The 19,963-nt window shown below is 38.7% G+C and overlaps 1 protein-coding gene and 1 non-coding gene across 3 annotated transcripts; both read right to left on the reverse strand.

Annotated features, from left to right (window-relative positions):
- Positions 1-651: 651 nt before the first annotated feature.
- On the reverse strand, positions 652-19,554 carry LOC108672347 (solute carrier family 13 member 5). 2 transcript variants are annotated; one of them, XM_018159993.2, is made up of 14 exons: positions 19,414-19,554; positions 18,057-18,141; positions 15,414-15,513; positions 14,605-14,854; positions 14,025-14,152; positions 13,500-13,630; positions 13,048-13,215; positions 11,608-11,742; positions 10,755-11,009; positions 10,418-10,518; positions 6,484-6,641; positions 5,793-5,891; positions 4,881-5,018; positions 652-4,076 (listed from the first exon to the last, which is right to left on the reverse strand). In XM_018159993.2, exons 1-14 carry the CDS (start codon positions 19,475-19,477, stop codon positions 3,948-3,950), a joined length of 1,941 nt encoding a protein of 646 aa, XP_018015482.1. In that variant the 5' UTR covers positions 19,478-19,554; the 3' UTR covers positions 652-3,947. The 2 variants fall into 2 exon arrangements, with proteins under 2 accessions (XP_018015482.1, XP_018015483.1); XM_018159994.2 differs by lacking the exons at positions 18,057-18,141; positions 19,414-19,554 and adding an exon at positions 15,927-16,117.
- On the reverse strand, positions 8,224-8,295 carry Trnaw-cca. Its single transcript has one exon. It is a non-coding gene; the product is annotated as a tRNA-Trp (tRNA).
- Positions 19,555-19,963: the final 409 nt, after the last annotated feature.

A 19,963-nucleotide genomic window follows, 5' to 3' on the forward strand; every position in this document is an offset into this window, starting at 1 on the left:
CCTTCTATGACAATGCCTCATTTCACCCAACTTAAAAAGTTTACAACTGTAATAACGATTAAAATTACTATAAATAGCTAGTACGTTTATGACAGCGACACTCACAATTGTAACTACAGTTGCTAGTAGCACTTGTTACACTGCAGTACTTTTGCGTCCTGCAGACTGGACAAGTTTACAAGGAACTTAACTTCCAAGAGAGCCGCTGGGTCCAGTAGGTAAGCTGAGAACAAAGTTAAACATTGCAGTGATAGACAGTGTCAAATGACGCAGCATCAGCAAGAGTGTAGCTTGGCTGGAACTCTACACACAAATGCACCAATCAATATCATTCAACAGCATAAGTAGTATAGTCTTTGTTTTTTTTTCATTGTCGGCACAGTGCGTATTTTTTGGAGGACTGTCGAAGATATCGTCGCCCTAGGCTGCAATGAGAGAGATGGAAAAAAAACTATGTAACCGTTGCCCCGTTACATAGAATGAAAGATTTTATTGGGGTTAAAATCATAGGAACGATAAACCTTTACTATTTGTAAACGCGGCTGCTGAAAAGCGGGCAGCGATACTAGATTCATGTGATTATAGACAATGATTAATTTTATCAATCATCATATTTTGTCTACCGATTTTCAAAGGTATTAAAACAATAAACATTATTCAAAAATAACTTTATCAAGCCGTTTTGTGGTCGACGTACATAATACAAAGATAATTCAAGAGTTCTCGGTCCCAAAAAAATTGCACAACAGATGAAGTTGCAATTAACAATGCAGAAGCTGAACCTCAGAATAGATAAACTGCATTTACAGCGAACAATACACAACATGTTTAAAAAAGTATAGAATGTTATCATTGCTCAAACAGCAATAGCATACAGTTATTGCGCACTTGGCAATATCATACAGTTATTGCTCACTAGGCAATATCATACAGTTATTGCTCACTTGGCAATATCATACAATTTATAATCATGTTCGGGACAGTAGGCATAATTTAAGTAATGATATTTCGGATTGTCATTTCTATTTCATATTTCTAGAGTTATTAAAATCAGTGACGGCATATTCTCATGCGAAGTTTTTTTACAACTTAAAGTTCCTGAACGAATGGTAAATTTTGATCGCGCCAACAGATATCAACTTTAATTCGACCTCGATAAAAGGTTTTAAACTACTTAAAGGAAAACAGGCGTAAATGACTCGACTTATGTTATTTTGCTCATAATGGGTCGAATAGTTAAGAAAAAATACATTATTTCATCTGTTCGAATTACTTTTGTTCGAATTCCTCTGCGCCCTTCATCGAAAATTACAAGTGAAATTTATTTTATTTAAAATAATATAATGATAATATAAACGGCAATATGCTACCATTCACCAAAACTCAATATTTTTCTTCTAAGAAAGGTACAGTCACATTCAATTAGAAGAGAACAAATTTACGCTTCGTCGACGCGCAATTCACCTTATCAACGAGTAATTATTGAGACCGCATGCATCAGTATCTCCTTGTAGGCATTATTTAGGCGCTAGATTGCCAAATTCAGCCCCTAGTTATAAGCATTATTTATACAGTTGATTGCCTAATTCTGTTCCTTGCATGCGTCGTTAAGGAGATTTATTAGCTGCAGGTACCGCACGTCACTGCTTCACTACCGTCCCTCATATGAAGTTCATGTTTCGTACCATTACGGCACAAAAATAAAGCATTCAACAGATATTAGTACTGAAAAAATTAACATTTAGCAGCAAGGTATTTTATCATCTAATTCCTTCCATTCAGACAATTACAGTCAGGTAATTGTCTTTGCACAGTAATCTTTCTAACTGGAAAAGTACTATTCCTCTGATTTTATCGTGACGGAATTTTTTTCTAAAAACATTTTACAATATAAGGCATAATTACGTGGTCAGACTAGATTCTTCAAATTGCATCGTCTATTTATTTCAGTGTACATATGGTAACAAGAATGAGCTGTTATATAGAAGCGAGCATCCATTTTACATATATACGGTGATATTTAGAAGATGACTTTTTCAAAAATTTTATCCCATTTATTGAGATAACCTGCTGCTAAAATGCACGTTAAAAAACAACGAACAATTTCAACCACCGGGCTGGAAATTTTATAAACAACATTGATGAAGACAAGACCAAAAACAACAGAGCTGGAAATTGTTTCGTATAAACAACATTCATGAATACAAAACCAAATGTTATTGGACGTTAATTATAACCGAGTTGGAAGCTCATCGACAGGGACCAAGTGATACAAACAAAATTACAACAGAGAGAGCAAGACGGAAACAGGGTCTCACCTTCGAATAACATGACATGTTATTAATCACAGTTCTGATATTATATATTATTCCTTCCAGAAAATTTTAGACTCCACCTGACTCCTCATTTTTCCAAATATTAAATAGACGCTGGACGGCGATTGCAGAAGACGGCATCAACGGTACGATGAAGGCCATAATGATAACAATTTATGGATATCAGCAATGTTTTAAAAAGTAATCGAGTAAAATCAATTATGTGTACTAGAATTATACAATTGGTATAATATGATGTGGCAGCCCAGAAGCTGTCCCAACACAGAGAAGTAGTAGGCCATTCAACACAGTCAGCGTATAACAATATTGAGACAGAACCTAAATTAATCCGCGTTATAGATTTAGTGTTGCGCCTCAAGGGTATTGGGTCTATTGTATAAAAAACATGCTCAAGTAAATCACAGAGATTCCAATATTCTTTCTAGTCACAATTTATTAGTTTCACGGCAATTAATTAAAAAAATGAGTCAAAAAAATTTTGCCCTCTAATTGCAGGTGCAATCTTTCCAAATCTACGCCTAACGACACCCGGAACCAGCAATGCTACAATAATAGTGGAAACCTTCTTGAAAAGTTCAAGACAATTTTCGATCGATATTCGTTTATAAAATCGTTTATTATTTTTTTATAAATTTCACAACTCTACTACATCGCCCTATCAACGCTGGTGAAGAAATCCTCAGATGGTAAAACGATATTAATACAATATAGCATCATCAGAGTATACAAAACAGTCATTATAAATAGTAAAACGTTTTTAATATCTTGGAACAAGTAATTAGAAGTGTTAAGCCATCTTTTCACTCCTATTGAATACAAAAAGTAAATTTGACCGGATTGAAAAAAAAATCTTGGAATGATTTTACGTAGCGCATAAAATCTCAAAATGGCCGTCATGCCACGACCGTCCGCGAATTACCAAATCTAAACTAACAAAGTTGAACATGAAAATATTGTAGGCTGCAAGTAGCTCACATAACTGGCATTTTCCCGGCCAACTTTATAGTAGCTAAATATAGGTAATGACGGTATCAGGTTATAATAACATTAAGAACGAATTAAAAAAAATTAGAACTTCATTACAAATCTCATGACTTTGTACAACATCCTGAACATTCAAAGTAATAAGACCAGTAAAATTTATTCTACTAGGACTACTGTTATGCCCAGCATTAACGACTGGAAATGTCTGAAAAATACATAAAACAATTTTTTTTATCTGAATAGATAAAACCTTACCACTGCGTCGCCACGAGCAATGAAACACAGTTTCTCTGCTACAGTGATATATTGAATCATTGAACCATATTACAGTGTATCACTGAGGCATCAAAATATTACGCTATATCAGCACTGCATCCATTGAAACACTGATTTATTGAATTATTAGACCGTAATACAGTGTATCACCATACCATGAAACATTACGTGATTGCAACACAGTATCATAGCCATCGAACAATTCTATCATTACCTCAATGTATCTATCCACTGAACCACTATACTCTGTACTCATGTACACATGCTATGCTCATTACATTTTTGTATTACAAATTTTACGATAAATTCAATTTTACATAATGTATAAAAGGAACACTACAAAGAATTCGGTCACGGCGCGGCCGTTGTGTTCGCCCAAGAAGGCACCACCGAGAAGTCGAACATGAGGTCACCGAGCGTGTTGGTGACCAGCATCAGCACCAGCATGCACAGCACGTTCAGCACGAACCCGATCTTTGCCTGCACAGTAAAAAGGTAATTATGCTATTATGCTATTGATACGAATCAACATTGAAGATGATTCGAAGGAAAATTTTTTTTACCGGCATGATTAGGAACTAAAATATCATCGACAATTAGGTATCTATAATATTAATAGGCAGTTAAGGCAATTAAGCGTGAAAAATTCTTTTGAGAAAAGCTTCCAATAAATGTACATAAATTTGAGTTGATTTTGATGAATATGTTTGTAGTTCGTTCAAACTCCAGCTGAAGCATGGACGAACATTCGGCCCATAATGCATTACGGACATATCTGGCCGTAAAATGGCCAAATCATAATAATATGGCCAAGTCGTCGGTCTCTATGGCACACGCAAAGTGGCCTCAAACTAATTTTAGTTTTATTATATTATCAATTGCCATACCCATAATAAGCCTAACTAAATTTTTGATAACTTGTAGTATTGAATTTTTCATTTACGGTAATGTTTCTTTAATACGAAACCGTAACTTCAACTTTAGTTATCATTAATGAATGACTTGAAGCTCACAAAATTTTACTATATTTTTTGTAATAACTTATGTGAATATTTATTTTGTTGATAATTCTAGATAAATACTTCCTCTTTACCTTAGCTTGGGCCATCAGAAAAAAATATATTTAGATCTTTAAAAAATTTGGATAGAATACCGATTTAAATTTTCATTATGCTAATAATTTTTTTTATTTATAATTACCTTTACATATAAAAGCCAGATATTTAGGCAGATAATAAGTCCGGTTTTTCTTTAAACGACACATGATTAGTTAAAAGATCTGACCATATCGGCGGTCTTGAAGGATCCAGCGGCGTAGACGAGGGCGTTAGGAGGCGTGGCGACGGGCAACATGAAGGCGAAGGACGCGCTCAGCGTCGCAGGGATCATCAGGTACAGCGGGTTCACCTCCAGGATCACGGCCTGTCATACAGTTCGGCTTGTTATACATTCTTTACGTATTCATTGCCATACATTCGTGGCCTGCCACATATTCTCGGATTTCCATACATTCGATACATTCGAGGCCTGTCATACATTCTCGGCTTGTCATACATTCTTTACGTATTAATTACCATACATTCGAGGTCTGTCATGCATTCGGGACGTGTTCATTTCCATGCATTCGGAGCCCGTCATCCATTCGTGACTGGATTCATTTACATACGTACATTAGAAAACTTAAGTTCCGTACATTTGTAATCAATGACTTGTCACACCTTGTGAATGGACCTTGTGGGTGGTCCATTTATTTGTGGCGCATCACACATTCATGACTTCTATTCATTTATTGCACAGGGAACTCGGGTTCAAGTTTAAGAGTGTTCTCCATAACTGTGTTCCTTTGACAGTGTTTAGTTCACAGAGTGTTCTCGAGTGTTGTTCTGAGTGTTGGTTTTGTCATATACAGACACGTCATGGCAGACATGTCATGGCAGACACGTCATGACCTCATGGCAGCCACGTCATGACCTCATGGCAGACACGTCATGACCTCATGGCAGCCACGTCATGACCTCATGGCAGACACGTCATGACCTCATGGCAGGCACGTCATGACCTCATGGCAGGCACCACGTCATGACCTCATGGCAGGCACCACGTCATGACCTCATGGCAGACACGTCATCACCTCATGGCAGGCACGTCATGACTTCATGGCAGACACGTCATGACCTCAGGTCCTCGTCAGCTCACCACTTCCTTAAGGATGGGCAGGAGGATGGCGATGACGGCGGTGTTGGACATGAGCGTCGTCATGATGGTCGTCATGAGCGCCATGAGGAACACGGCCGTCTGTCAGCAACACGTCATGAGTGATCAGCACGTCAATATTATTATATTAATATTATCATTCAGCATTATTATATTATTCATTAAATAAAGTTCAGCACGTCATTAAATAGAGTTCAGCACGTCATTAAATAGAGTTCAGCACGTCATTAAATCGAGTTCAGCACGTCATTAGTGAATACTCATAACGTGCGTGGTGATGATCAAATTCCATTATTGTGTTATAATTATATTATCAATAAATTTTTAATACTTCGGTGAGCTAGATAATATTCTAGATAAATAATGAAATACTAATTCGCTCGTCTTCAATTTATCTTCGTTGAAATAAATTTCACATAGATTGTATTGAGGCACAGCAATCCTTAAGGCGGTCCAACAATCCTTCTTAGTAAATAATTAAATACTGATTCGCTCATCATCAGTTTACCTTCATTGATATAAATTTCACATGTATTGTATTGAGTCACAACAATCCTTAAGGCGGCCCAACAATCCTTATTAATAAATAATTAAATACTAATTCGCTCATAAGCAGTTTATCATCATTGATATGAGTTTCACAAGCATTGTATTGAGTCACAACAACCCTCACCGCGCTGGGGACGCTGGCGATAACCTTGAGGCTGTTGCCTATCCACGCTGACAGCCCTGACTCCTTCGCCCCCGCCGCCAGGGCGAAACCGCCCCCCATGATCAGCAGAACCTGCCACGGCATGCGTTCCTGAACCGCCTTCCAGGTCAGCAACCCGCCTGCCGGTCATTTTGTTTATTATATTATGAACAAATGCTAGGCATCTGTCGATGTATATTGCGAACATGCATGCAACAGGATGTTTGAATGACATGTATGCTGCATGTCAATTAAACATCCTTATTAAGGCCAAATGTTGTTGCTTGTCAAATAACGGCTGATAATTTGACATATGGTTACGCGAAAATGTGATGTCGACAGTCACTGTATCATTTGATATTGTATTATAAAATAAAGAAAATGTGTTGTTGCATGTAAAATTAACATCTAATAATGTAACATGTGACTACAAAAATGTGCTGCTTCATGTCAATGAAATGAACAAAGCCACTCACACGGCGGACGAATGCTGGAGTCAAAGAATTAAAGTCGGCATTAAAACTGCGGAACAAACACATGTCAAGAGCAGGCAAATCTGCCCCCGCGAGGAGGGCAAACAAGACCACAAGAGACCCACGAAAAAAAACAGACAGTCGGCAATCACAAGCAGTGTTTGGCGCAGCCATTACGCGTCGGCGCCGCGGCTCATCGGCGCGATTACAATTACGCCGGCAATTCACCGACTCGCCGCAAATACAACGAAACGCCGGAATCTGAATGAAACGCAGCGAATACAACGTACGGTAAGAAGCAGGTACAAAAATACGCTGCATATGTAACGATACGCCGCAAATTGAATGGTGCGCAGCAAACAAAATGATAAGTCGCTGGTACAACAATATGTGCTGCAAATGTAACGACGGGACGAAAATTTTACGATATACCACAAATTCAACGATACGCTGTAAATTCTATGATACGCAGCAATTGTAACGATACGCCGCAAGATGCAGCGCTACGCCGTGAAAGCAACGCGCACGAAGATTCGATGTCGTCAGGAAGTTGAGGCAAACTGTCGTGATGAAGAGCGTTCGGTGATGAGGTCCACGGGGACACGTGGCGTCAGCGTTACGGGTGCTAAAGAACGACGACCTCATAGCCACACACATTTATCGATGTTATCGATTACTTTATTCAAATCAAACGTTATTCTGATGTAATTTCTTTCATTTTATATTCACAAGACAATACGGAATCCTGACTCTCTTGAATGAATGTTAATAGTTTATGTTTGTTAAATTGGTACTGAATTTTGAATTTTTTCTATTTTCGTAAAATGAAATGAGAGGGCCATGTTATTTAATTCATTTAATTGCGAGCTGGCCGTTACAATCAGAACAAATAACTATCATTTTTATGTGCTATAATTTATTTGAGAGTTTGTCAGACTAATTTAGAACTCAAGTCTAAAATTATTTTACTAAAGCTATACCCCCTTAAAAAGTGGCTCTAATAAATATAGTAATGTTTTGAAGTTCCCTTCAAGCGCGTCTAGCTCGCTGACATCGATGCTGCCGCTGTTATAAAAGCAGTGAAGAGCTTACGTTCTTATTTAAAAATATTTATTTGGTTCTTATTCTGGGTCACGCGCACAACGTACGGTGATTAAGACCTTGCTGTATTTCCTGCTTAATTATGATGTCTAATCAAGATGCCGATGTTATCAATTACGCACTGATTAGATGGCAATAAAACCGAGCATGACCCCAGAGTGACTCGAACACCCAACCTTCTGATCTGGAGTCAGACGCGCTACCATTGCGCCATAGGGCCAATGACGCACAAGAATAATTTGTTCTATTTCAGATGTACAGATTAAATTTCAGATCATGATCATGTTATAAAGTATTTAAGTTTGTTGAAATATTACGAACAAAGTGTATACTAAATGTATAAACGCAGCATTTTTTCCGCACGTCTAAATGTGCACTACAGAATGGATCACGAGTGTTAATATGAAGACATACAGCAGAGGAAGATGATATACGAAAAAATGCAGTGACGGCTGACAAACTGAACAGCTCTTCTGCAAAACGCTGTCATCAAAATTTGGTTAAAATAAGAGAATAATCTGTCACGAAATTATCAAATATTTTGCAATTTTAGCCATCAGTTAGCCCAATACTTATTCCATCGCTTCTTTAAATTTCTTCCTACTATTTTCATCAACCAAATTTTAAATAAATTAATTGGGCAACTTCACGTATAAGAGCTTCAGAAACTTGAGTCGGAGGTTGTGTAAATTAAAACTCCTAAGTTGGCTTGCAGAAGGTGAAAATTTTTATTAAATAGCAATTAATCGGTGATCTGTTGATCGTAGTACATTCGAGCGAACAAGACTTGTACTATTTCTTTAGGCGATGAGAGAAAGATTGTACGTTTTGTTATGGTCGTCTGTATATTTCGATCATAATTACTACGATGACCTCATCGAGTGCAATACATATCTAGAGTTTAATATGTATCACGTACTTGCATATGCTCTTACATTGAGCAATTACTTAGACTGTCGACAGCCTAAGTGCAAACCACCAACATCTCGATGAATTTGTTAAACCTGAACGAGTTATGAGTATGTGATTCATGAATAGTTGAATTTATATGAGAATATAAATAATATTAACCGCTCCTTGTATAAACAAAAGAACTGTCTCTTTCTGTCCTGAAACGGAATTGCATCACATTGGTAGAATTGCATCACATTGGTAAAATTGCATCACATTGGTAGACTTGCATCGCATTGAAAGTTTGGTCGGAAATGAGACGACGTTTGGCTTACGTCCAATTTGATGCTTGATCAAAGAAGTCTTTGTAAATGAAGTGCATCTTTAGAGTCATTTTACAGGCCTTGTGCTGGGTAAATGCCTGCCCATAGATCTAACGTATGGAGATTTATAAGGGTGAGATATAAGGGTGAGATATAAGGGTGAGATATAAGGGTGAGATATATGGGAGAGATATAAGGGTGAGATATAAGGGTGAGATATAAGGATGAGATATAAGGGTGAGATATAAGGGTGAGATATAAGGGTGAGATATAAGGGTGAGATATCATCACTGTAGTGAGGAGGTGATGATGTTATCACTGTAGTGAGGAGATAATGATGAGCACAAATGGTGCGAGGAGGTGATGTAAAGTAAGTGTACGTGAGATGAAGTACAATGTAGTAGACAGAGTAATGAAATACAGTTTCTTCACTTACGAATGCGAGCCTCTGCGACGGCATACGGTGAGAGGTTATCATTAAGATTTTGTAATACTTTTTTAACAGAAATTTTGTATGAAAATATATTTATTTTTGAATAACATTTTCACAATTTAATTTTAAATGCTAAATGATCTCACTTCAGCCTGCTGTCCCTCCATTATGGTCACTAACCATCATGGCACTCACCATCAGGGTCGTGTCGGCCACTCACCATCAGGGTCGTGATGGCCACTCACCATCAGGGTCGTGATGGCCACTCACCATCAGGGTCGTGCCTGCCACTCACCATCAGGGTCGTGTTGGCCACTCACCATCAGGGTCGTGCCTGCCACTCACCATCAGGGTCGTGCCTGCCACTCACCATCAGGGTCTTGTTGGCCACTCACCATCAGGGTCGTGTTGGCCACTCATCATCAGGGTCGTGTTGGCCACTCACCATCAGGGTCGTGTTGGCCACACACCATCAGGGTCGTGTTGGCCACTCTCCATCAAGGTCGTGCCTGCCACTCACCATCAGGGTCGTGTTGGCCACTCACCATCAGGGTCGTGCCTGCCACTCACCATCAGGGTCGTGCCTGCCACTCACCATCAGGGTCTTGTTGGCCACTCACCATCAGGGTCGTGATGGCCACTCACTATCAGGGTTGCCTCGGCCACTCACCATCAGGGTCGTGTTGGCCACTCACCATCAGGGTCGTGCTGGCCACTCATCAGAGCCGAGGGTTTAGCAGGGATGATGAAGAGCAGCACGACGGCCACCAGCGCGGGAGTGGCGCTACTCACCATCCTGCGCGGCCATGGCAAGGCATGGAAATAGGTACAAATATTTAATTTTCTATGGTTAAAAAATATATTTGAAATGAAGCTTTAAATAATTTTGTGCAAAACATAAGACAAATATCTTTAAAATATTAAATGAACAAGTCCAAAACGATAGAAAGTTCCTTCGTAAGGCCATTTTCGCAATAAATTATACAAAAGAAGTAACGTTTTGACAACAAATACTGAAAAAAATCTACTCACGGGACTCCGTCAACATCGAAGAGCTGCCCCCATCCCGGGATGAACTCAGGGGAGCGCATAAACCACATGACGATGAGGGCCGCGAACACCGCGATGACGGCCTTCTCATGGAAGCTGACGCGGCCGAGGGCGTTGTATCGTAGCACGAGAATATCGCGTACGGCCGCGCTACGAGCACGACTCGTGCTGCTCGTAGTCACCGTGCCGTCGCCCGTGCTGTACGTGTGGTGCGAACCCCACCGCCGCTCACGGAATCTGTCCACGAGTTTTTTTTTTGCTTATTTTGCAGATAAGTTTCGGTGTTAATTTAAATTTTTTGGGGGAATTTCGCGGATAATTTTCATTGAGAGTATTGGAATTTTGCGGATAGTTTTCATTGAGAATAGACACTTTTTTGTCGATTAAAATTTTCTGATTAGTTTTAGTCGCGATTTTTACATTTTGGCACCGAGTATTTAGTTGATAAGATTCATTGAGAATTTTGAATACTTTGTCATTGAAAAATTTGTCTGCTAAGTTTCATTGAAAATCTTACATGTTCTGTACCTGAGAATTTCGCTAGCAATTTTCATTGAGAATTGTTAATTTTTTTCATTAACAATTACTAACAAATTAGATTGGAAATTTAATATTTTCTGTAACCTAAATTTTCCTTGACAAGTTGCATTGTGTTTGCAAATTATATAGAAAATAAAGAAATAAATCGAAAAATTGGTTGAGTAATTCGACATTAATGTGCAATTTGTGCAACATGAACCTCAAAAAACTGTACACAACTCTTATACCCCAATTTTTATCTCCAAATCAACTTATTCAGTTCGCGTACGAATTAAATCACGAGCACAGCACTGACCTGTTAACCGTCTTCCTCAAGTCGAGAGTGTTGAAGACCATAGCGATGCCCACGAGCAATGTGCACAGCAACATCGTTGGCACGGAGAAGAGCATCCACGTTGCGTAGTTCAGGCCTGTCTTAGGACCGTACGAACTGCCGATGCAACATTCAACATTGTGACAAATATATACTCAATTCTCGATTCATCTTTATGACTATTAAGTGATAAAATCTAAGATTTAATTCAACATTAGTGATCTAATTCCGTCTATATTAACATTAATTAAGACTTACAAGGCATTCACTAACGTTCAACAAAGATACTTGCAGTTTACTGCTACGTTCAAAAGCATATTAGAGTTTGTAACCGCCAATTGAACCACCTTCCTCGTCACGATCGCTTGAACAAGATCAGTTGTCATCAAATTAAAATAAAAACAGTATGCTTTAATCATCAAATGGTCTCGGCAAATAACTTCATCAATACCACATCTAACATTAGTTGTAACTCGGCCAAAAACAGTAAAATAACATCAAAAATTTATTAACCAGTAACTTATAATAGTAGAAAATATATATTTTATATGTAAAAACTATATCTACATTTCCATAAAATTTGCTTCGCTTAGAAAAAATGTGTCACACAATAACAGGAGAATTTTACACAAATTAACAAAATAAATTCGCATTCATGATTTCTGTGTGCACTTCGAGTCAACCATTATTTATCAGTTTGGTTCTATTCTCAGCTTGAAGGAAGGCCCGAGTCTTCAGCCAAGCTAGGCCTCTTTGATGGGCCGTGACTTATCGCCTTTCCCCGAGTTAAAAATTCACTCTCGCTCACTACGCACAAACCTCTTGTATATCCCCGCTACGTACGTGACGATGTTTGGCGCGTTGCCTATGCGATAATAGCGTCGGGGCCATACATTAAGCTATTATTGCACATCCGCCCATACGCACGCGTTCACAAACAAGAAAACTTCACAAGATCAAGCGCCAATATGTGACTTCGGGCAGCGGCCGCGTAGCGGCAGATGTTCTTGCTCGAACATATAATAATAAGTGATGACAGTAATTTAAAAATTATTTTCAGATATTTAAATACTGTGACCACTTTAAAAAGAGGAGGGAAGCGGAAACGATGTCCCAATTCTTTGTTTAATATATAAATTAATTAAACGCAAGATGCACAAAGACAAAATAGCCATCACCCAAACACCCAGCACCTGCATCACCCAGCACCTACATCACCCAGCACCTACATCACCCAGCACCTACATCACCCAGCACCTACATCACCCATCACCTACATTACCCAGCACCTACATCACCCAGAACCTACTTCACCCAGCACCTACATCACCCAGCACCTACATCACCCAGCACCTACATCACCCAGCACCTACATCACCCAGCACCTACATCACCCAGCACCTACATCACCCAGACACCCACTTGCTGAGGAAGCCCGCAAGCACGATGTTGGGCACGGTGCCAGTAAGGGTGCCGATGCCCCCGATGTTGGCCGCGGCGGCCGTGGCGATGAGGCAAGTGTTGCGTAGCTGCGAGAACTCCGGCGATATTGTCTCGATCTCCACGAAACTCGGGCGCCTCTCCATGTCGCTGCACAGGGTAACACGCTAGGTTGCGGTAGGCTCAAATTTACGGCCTCATTTGAATATCAGTTAAATGAGAACTAATAACTTATGACTGTACGTGAATTTCGGTACGTAATCCATCCTAACTTTACGTAAAAACTATATAAAACCTTGGACTAATGTACAATGTAAAACTTGTATCAAACCTTGTACATTGTACAACCTTGCACTATTAGCCCTTCCTATTTTGTACATCTGTCTGCTTTGTGAAATTAAAAATCATAGAAATACGAAATTTAGAGGATTTACATGCAAATCTCGGGAAGGTCGTCTGCTGAGGGCGAGGTTGGGAAATGATCTTGTAGCTCCACAGTGCTTGCGACCTCCGGCATGGCCACCTTCGGTCTGGCGGGCTTTCGGGACAAACGCGTCGATGACTTCTGCAAGTGAAGCGAGAGGTGACGGGTGGGCGAAAAATAATAAGCGGGTAAGTTAGACCTACTTAGAGTATAATAATAACAGAGGAGACATGTGATTAAGATATCCGAGATGTACGAGTAATATGGAAGAAAATGGATCGAGGTAAGGGCTGATGTGCCGCCTCAACATGCAGTCGATACCACTTGATCGGAACTCACCGATACTGGTAACTATAAGCGACAGGTCCCTATAAGTTTCGTCCAACAAGACCTAATGAACAATGCGAGAAGATATTTGTTTCAGAGGGTTTGGATTTGCTCCGATTACCCGATGGCTCTATTATTTAATATTATTATTTTATATTGCTTTTAATCCTAAATGGCATTTGGTTCAAAATACGCAAAAGCTAATTACTTTAAGTTCGATTATCATGGCGTCCACTATGGGGATCATGAGGGCCGTAGCAGCTGTGTTGGAGATCCACATGGAAAGCAACATGGTCGTCGCTATGAAGCCGACCATGAGGCGTCTGGGGCTGTGACCTGCAAAATTTACAATGATTCTCTCAACAACAGTGACATTATTCGACTCAATGTTGTAGAGAAACAGCATAGTAGCAGGCTACAACAAGATGGTTTATGGTTAAAACTAATTAATGTATGGTTAAGCTGATGCTTTTGAGGTAAGCTAACGCATAGTTAAAACCCTCGTAAAAATCTTTGAAGTTACATTAAATAGTTGGAACATGAACTTGTTGTGAGATAATCAATGTTTAAAGAGCAGGAACTTTAAATAAAAAAACTGAATGCTGCTAAAGTAAAACGTTGATCAAGTTTTAACTCTGAATTTTACCTTCAATTTAACTCCTAAACTTAAGTCCAATACTTGTCATACGTAAATTAGTGCAATACCTGTCCTACGTGAATTAGTGCAATACCTGTCCTACGTAAATTAGTGCAATACTTGTCCTAAATGTCATACGTAAATTACGCACCAATCTTAAGGATGACGCAGAGCGCAATGCGCTCATGCGCTCGGCAATGCTCGACGGCGAGCGCCATGACGATGCCACAGAAGAGCGTCATGTTGGAGTGTGTCATGTAGACCATGCACACGTCCTTGCTAGACAACACCTTCATCAGGGGCAGGAGACCTGCAGGGATGAGGGCTGTCACCGCCAGCGGCAGCGCCTCCGTCATCCAGTAAATGCTGGTCAGTAGCATGACGTAGCCCGCCCGTGCCTCCTGGGGGTGAGTGAGTGGGTCAAATGCGTGGGGTGTAGTGGGGCAGTGGGTAAATGTGTGGGGCGTAGTTAGGCAGAGTGAGGGAAAAAACGTGGGGCGTGGTGGATCAGAGTGAGTGGATCACGTGGGGCGTGGTGGAGCAGTGGATGTAACACGTGGGGCGTGGTGGAGCAGTGGATGTAACACGTGGGGCGTGGTGGAGCAGTGTGTGTAATACTTCGGGTGTAGTAGCGTAGTGGGTCATGGGGAGATCTTGTCAATGATTCACATGCGTGGCATGCTTTGCACTGGAGTAGATTAATAAGGATGTGAGTTTTGGTGCATGGAGTATCACGAGAGTTGGAGCATCGACGCTGGCAAGATGGTTGGAGTGATGATGAAAATGGGCAAAAATCGGCTCATGGAAAATTCAGACAAAATTACGAAAAGTTATAGCACCTCGTGGCAAAAACATACACTGTTCAGTTGAAGAGTTGACTGCAACTAAATTAGTGTACCAAAAGGAAAAAATCAGCCAAATTATATTTTTTACCGACAACGCCAGAGGACATATACGCACTGGAGTGCCGACCACGATGAGCAGCGGCAGCAGCAACAGCGGCGTCAGCAGCACCACCAGCAGACGCCATTGTGCCAGCACCAGCCTCCACTTCCCTAACCTGTATCATTATCATAGATTAATTAAACATATCAATCGTTTAAAATATCAATCATTTCAAGATAACAATTATTTCAAGGTATCACTCATTTTAAGATGTCAATCATTTCAGGGTAACAATCATTGAAAAATATCAATCATTTCAAGATAACAATTATTTCAAGGTATCACTCATTTTAAGATGTCAATCATTTTAAGATATCAATCATTTGAAAATATTAATTATTTAGAGATATCAGTAATTCAATGATTGATATCTTTGATAGCGTTAATTTTATCGAAATAGCTTTAAGTTTTCAATAAATGCTACTACTATTAAAATTTGTTATTGATCTACGGAGTCGTTTTTACTGACAATCCGAAATATTTCATGTGTGAAAAAGTAATTTTAACGTAAATGTTTCATATACTCACACTGGCTGCATTGGAGGAGAGGGCTCTGGGAAATTCGTGCTATTCAATGGTCGAAAAATACCCAAACAAAATATCGATAGAAAAAAACAAAGCTAAATGATAGATAAAAGAAACCACAGAGAACCTCTATTCCTTAAACTATTTAGGTGAATTATTAGATACCACTCCCTGTAGACAAGAAGTCAAAAGAATTGTGAAATACAGAAACCAGGTTTGGACACCAGGGAAACCCCATCACCGAACCTCGTTCCGACAATCAATACAACACTCAGCACATGACAATCAATACCACACTCTGCATTTGACAATCATTTATGACAATGAATACCACACTCACCATAAGTTCCCATTCACTTCACTACAGCATTCACATCAGCTGCAGCTGCGCACTTCATTCCTATTGATTGTATGGCGCCTGTTGAACTTACAAGTCAGGTAGCAATCATGAAAAGTCAGAATATTTATGCTTTAATCCTCAAAAAATATTCACGGTATCATAAGCTCATTTGAACTCATGAACCAGAGTCTAAACAGATCTTGCTGCGTACGATGACGTAGAATTCACGGCCACCGCATGATTTACGATCTAAGTAATACAGTTTGAGCATACCGCTCCTACGCGATAAAATAAGGCGGTAAAGGATCACATTAAAAGGACCATGGATCACATAAATTCACGAAAAGGGTAATGAATCAAATTAATTGACAGGCAACGCATAGAGCTGTCAAGGGTGAGGTTACGGCCAACAGAGGGGAGCTGTCCCCGGCCGAGGAGGATGAGATAGTGTGTGCTGAATCAGGAAAGTTGATAGCCACTGACACTGAGAAGTCTGTTCAAGTCTGACAGAAGTTTGCTCTAACTAAATACATGGCTGTGCAGTCTGTTCGTTAAATATTGGCACGCTTGTAGCGGCGACTGATGAAATCGTATGGCTAACATGAACTTAACCCTCGCTGTCTTCATCGTTGTTAACCGGATTTCTGTGCTGGTAACACTCTTTTTTCAAGCACCATTGATCGCGAGATAGCGGTTTTATGCTCAGTTCTGTTATCGTCAGTGGTTGTACATCAGTTCACCCTTCGTAATGTCATCCAAGCTCAAACGAGAAACAAGGGCTACCAAGCTACCCTCTCCCTCACTGTTTCATTCGAATGCGGAGCATTTCACGGTCGATCGCACGTGGCATACGCGAGTTTTTCAGTACGAAACATAAGTAAATTTTTCCCAATTCTTCATGGAATATTATTGAATCTTAATTACAGAAAAATTATTTGCCTTATCTCGATTGAAAATTTAACTTAATTCTTAGAAAGTATTTAAAATGTTTTTGCTCTATTGAGTAAGGTTGAATTCTTCAATTTTAGCCACTTCTTGCGATCTAGAAAGATTTTTCAACTTAATTCAAGCACATAGACTAAGAAAATAAGAATTATCGAAGTAGGTTTGGGAAAATAAGTGGGAAACTTGAATTTTCCAATCAAACTCATCGTAAGGCTGATCTCCAAGAGCGTCCGACTACCCTCATAAGCGCTCCAGGAGATTCATCCTCAAAAATCCTCACAATCCTCTTCACTGCAATCTCAAGGAAAACTTAATTGAAAAACCAACGCTTATATTCAATGGTCTATTTGAATACAAATTTTAACAGTGGAATTATTATTTTCAATTATATTGTTGGTAACTGACTCCCTGTAGGTCCATTCTAAACTTCGATTGGTGTCGGAAATAATAAAATCTTCGTTATTATTTTAAATACAATTTAAAGAAGGCCTGAAGAATATCGCAGGCAGGCAGTCAAAGCAGGCAAAAAGCATCACAAGACATTCCAGTAACAAGCTGGTTACCAAGCCCTTAAAATTAATGTTAAAAAACGTGAAGCCTTTTTATACAAAGACTATAATTAATAGATCTTGAACTTACCTGTGCACAGTAATTTAAAATTAATTTCGTAAATATTGAAAAATCAACAAAAGAAATAACGGAATAATTAGGAAAAAAATTAGCAGGAAAATAACGGGAAGAAAATACGGAAAAAATACAGAATCAACATAAGAATTGACGGAACAATAACTGGAAAAATCAACAACAAAAAACGGAGAGAAGCAGCAAACAAGACGCCTGCCACTCACCTTTTCCGTCGGTAGTTTTCACCGCCTGTTGCGTAGGAGGGAAATTTCAGCGGCTCCACCTTCGATTTTGGTGGATTTCCACTCACTGATTGTGGTGGATTTCCAACGCAGCGGGAACACAAACATTACAAAGTTATACACAATTGCCTCACCTCAATAACGCTTTCAGTGATAATATCAGTAATAATAACGCTTTAAGTAATAATTTCAGTAATAATAACGCTTTTTTGTAATAATTTCACTAATAACGGTTTTATTAATAAGAAAGCTTTCAGCGATTCATGTCATCGCTTTCAGAGGAAGCAGACCATGAGACATTCCCATTAACAGATAATGAAAGTTATTAATTTTAGGACTTTTTGATCCTAAATATATAAAATAAAACTCCTACTCATCTGTGCCCATTGTAGACCTTCAATCAATCAAAATAAATTTTTTCCGTCCACTCATTCAATCATTGAAGTTTTTACAAAAAAAATCAAAATATTATCGAATGATTTTTTCTTAAGAAATTTCTCCAGACATTTATCACATTTAACTACACTGGTAGCATCTAAATCCCACCCACCAAAACTGATAAGCAATCTGATACCTCAAATAAATTTCTCTATCAAACTTCAAACTTCGTGAATAAATTATTTCGCTTCAACGTACTAAAATTGACGTAATCAAATGAGTAATTATATTTGAATACAAGCTGCCTTATAAAATAAAACGTGAACAATAATGGATATTCTTCCAAACAAGACAAAAAATTCACGTGTAATGCAGGATTTTGACACAAATTTTTGTTCTGAAGACTTTAGACATGTAAGGAGTAATCGTTAAGCTACAGTTATAATTATTAGCGCAAATTCAATAATTAGTCTAATTCGCGGATTAATCTTATTATATTAGGCATGGAAAATTACTAGAACAAGCATGAAATTTACAACGTAAATAAGAAATACGGAATACAGCTAGAACAATGCAACCTATACAGCTGGTGTATAACACACTAGCGTATACAACCTCCATGCAACGAATATCCCTCAATATTATTATCGCATTACTGGATTGCATTGCAGATTTCATTAATCCGCCCTGTGGGAGAAGATTTATTCAAAAGAGCTGTGGGACTTTACTTTATTCCCATAAAAGTATTATTATATCGGCACCTAATCAACTGATATTTAGCACAGATTGGAAAAAATCTTTCCGTTAGACTTAGAAACTTACAATTATTACCTTGAATGTTCTAGACCCCACTAAAAAACAAATGTCTCTTCTAAGAATATTAACCTGAATTCATTACTTGTCAGATTTTTAATTATGCTAAAGAAAAGTATAATTGGAAAATTAACTTTTTTTTTGTTACCTGTTATGTTCTTGGCCGGCAGAAGAGCGTCTACGGTACCAGGTTCATCGTACAGCTGACTCATTGAAGAGGGTAAAATAGAAGCAAAATCTGGCAGGGTTAGTGGCGGAAATATGCTATACTATGAACACTCAATTTCGTCTGTAAGAAAATATAAAATTATTGTCAATTCATGCAATTAAAATTATCAGTCTGCAAAATGCGTTTTTTCACAGTTTCTATTTTACATGTACGAAATTATATATAAAGTTAGGAAGATTAAAGGTGTAAAAAGACCAAAAACTTGAAAGAGTTTTGTACAACATGAATGCTATTTACAAACCCGATTATTCTTCATACGAGAAACTACAAATACTAAATTCACAAAATGGTTAGCATGTAAGTCCAGTATAGTAAAGTATAGTATAGTGTAGTATAGTATCTTCGGCACTGAAGAACAGGCCTGGATAGGCCTGTCGCCGATTCTTGTACTTATTTTTCTTGACTAGAACGAATAAACGCGCACTAAGAGTTGCATTTTATAATTCATATCTTTTTCGTCCATTTTCAG

This window comes from Hyalella azteca, unplaced genomic scaffold (genome assembly GCF_000764305.2).
Source record: "Hyalella azteca isolate HAZT.00-mixed unplaced genomic scaffold, Hazt_2.0.2 contig8139, whole genome shotgun sequence".
In the NCBI taxonomy this organism is placed as follows: Eukaryota; Metazoa; Arthropoda; class Malacostraca; order Amphipoda; family Hyalellidae; genus Hyalella; species Hyalella azteca.

What these genes read in the sequence shown, in the direction of transcription:
- LOC108672347 (XM_018159993.2), bottom strand. Translation starts at nt 19,477, where the DNA reads ATGAGTCAGCTGTACGATGAACCTGGTACCGTAGACGCTCTTCTGCCG. An exon ending in GCCGGCCAAGAACATAACAG is followed by an intron (nt 18,142 to 19,413) that starts GTAACAAAAAAA and finishes CACCACAATCAG; the next exon opens with TGAGTGGAAATCCACCAAAA. An exon ending in CCTTCAAGACCGCCGATATG is followed by an intron (nt 4,077 to 4,880) that starts GTCAGATCTTTT and finishes TTTACTGTGCAG; the next exon opens with GCAAAGATCGGGTTCGTGCT.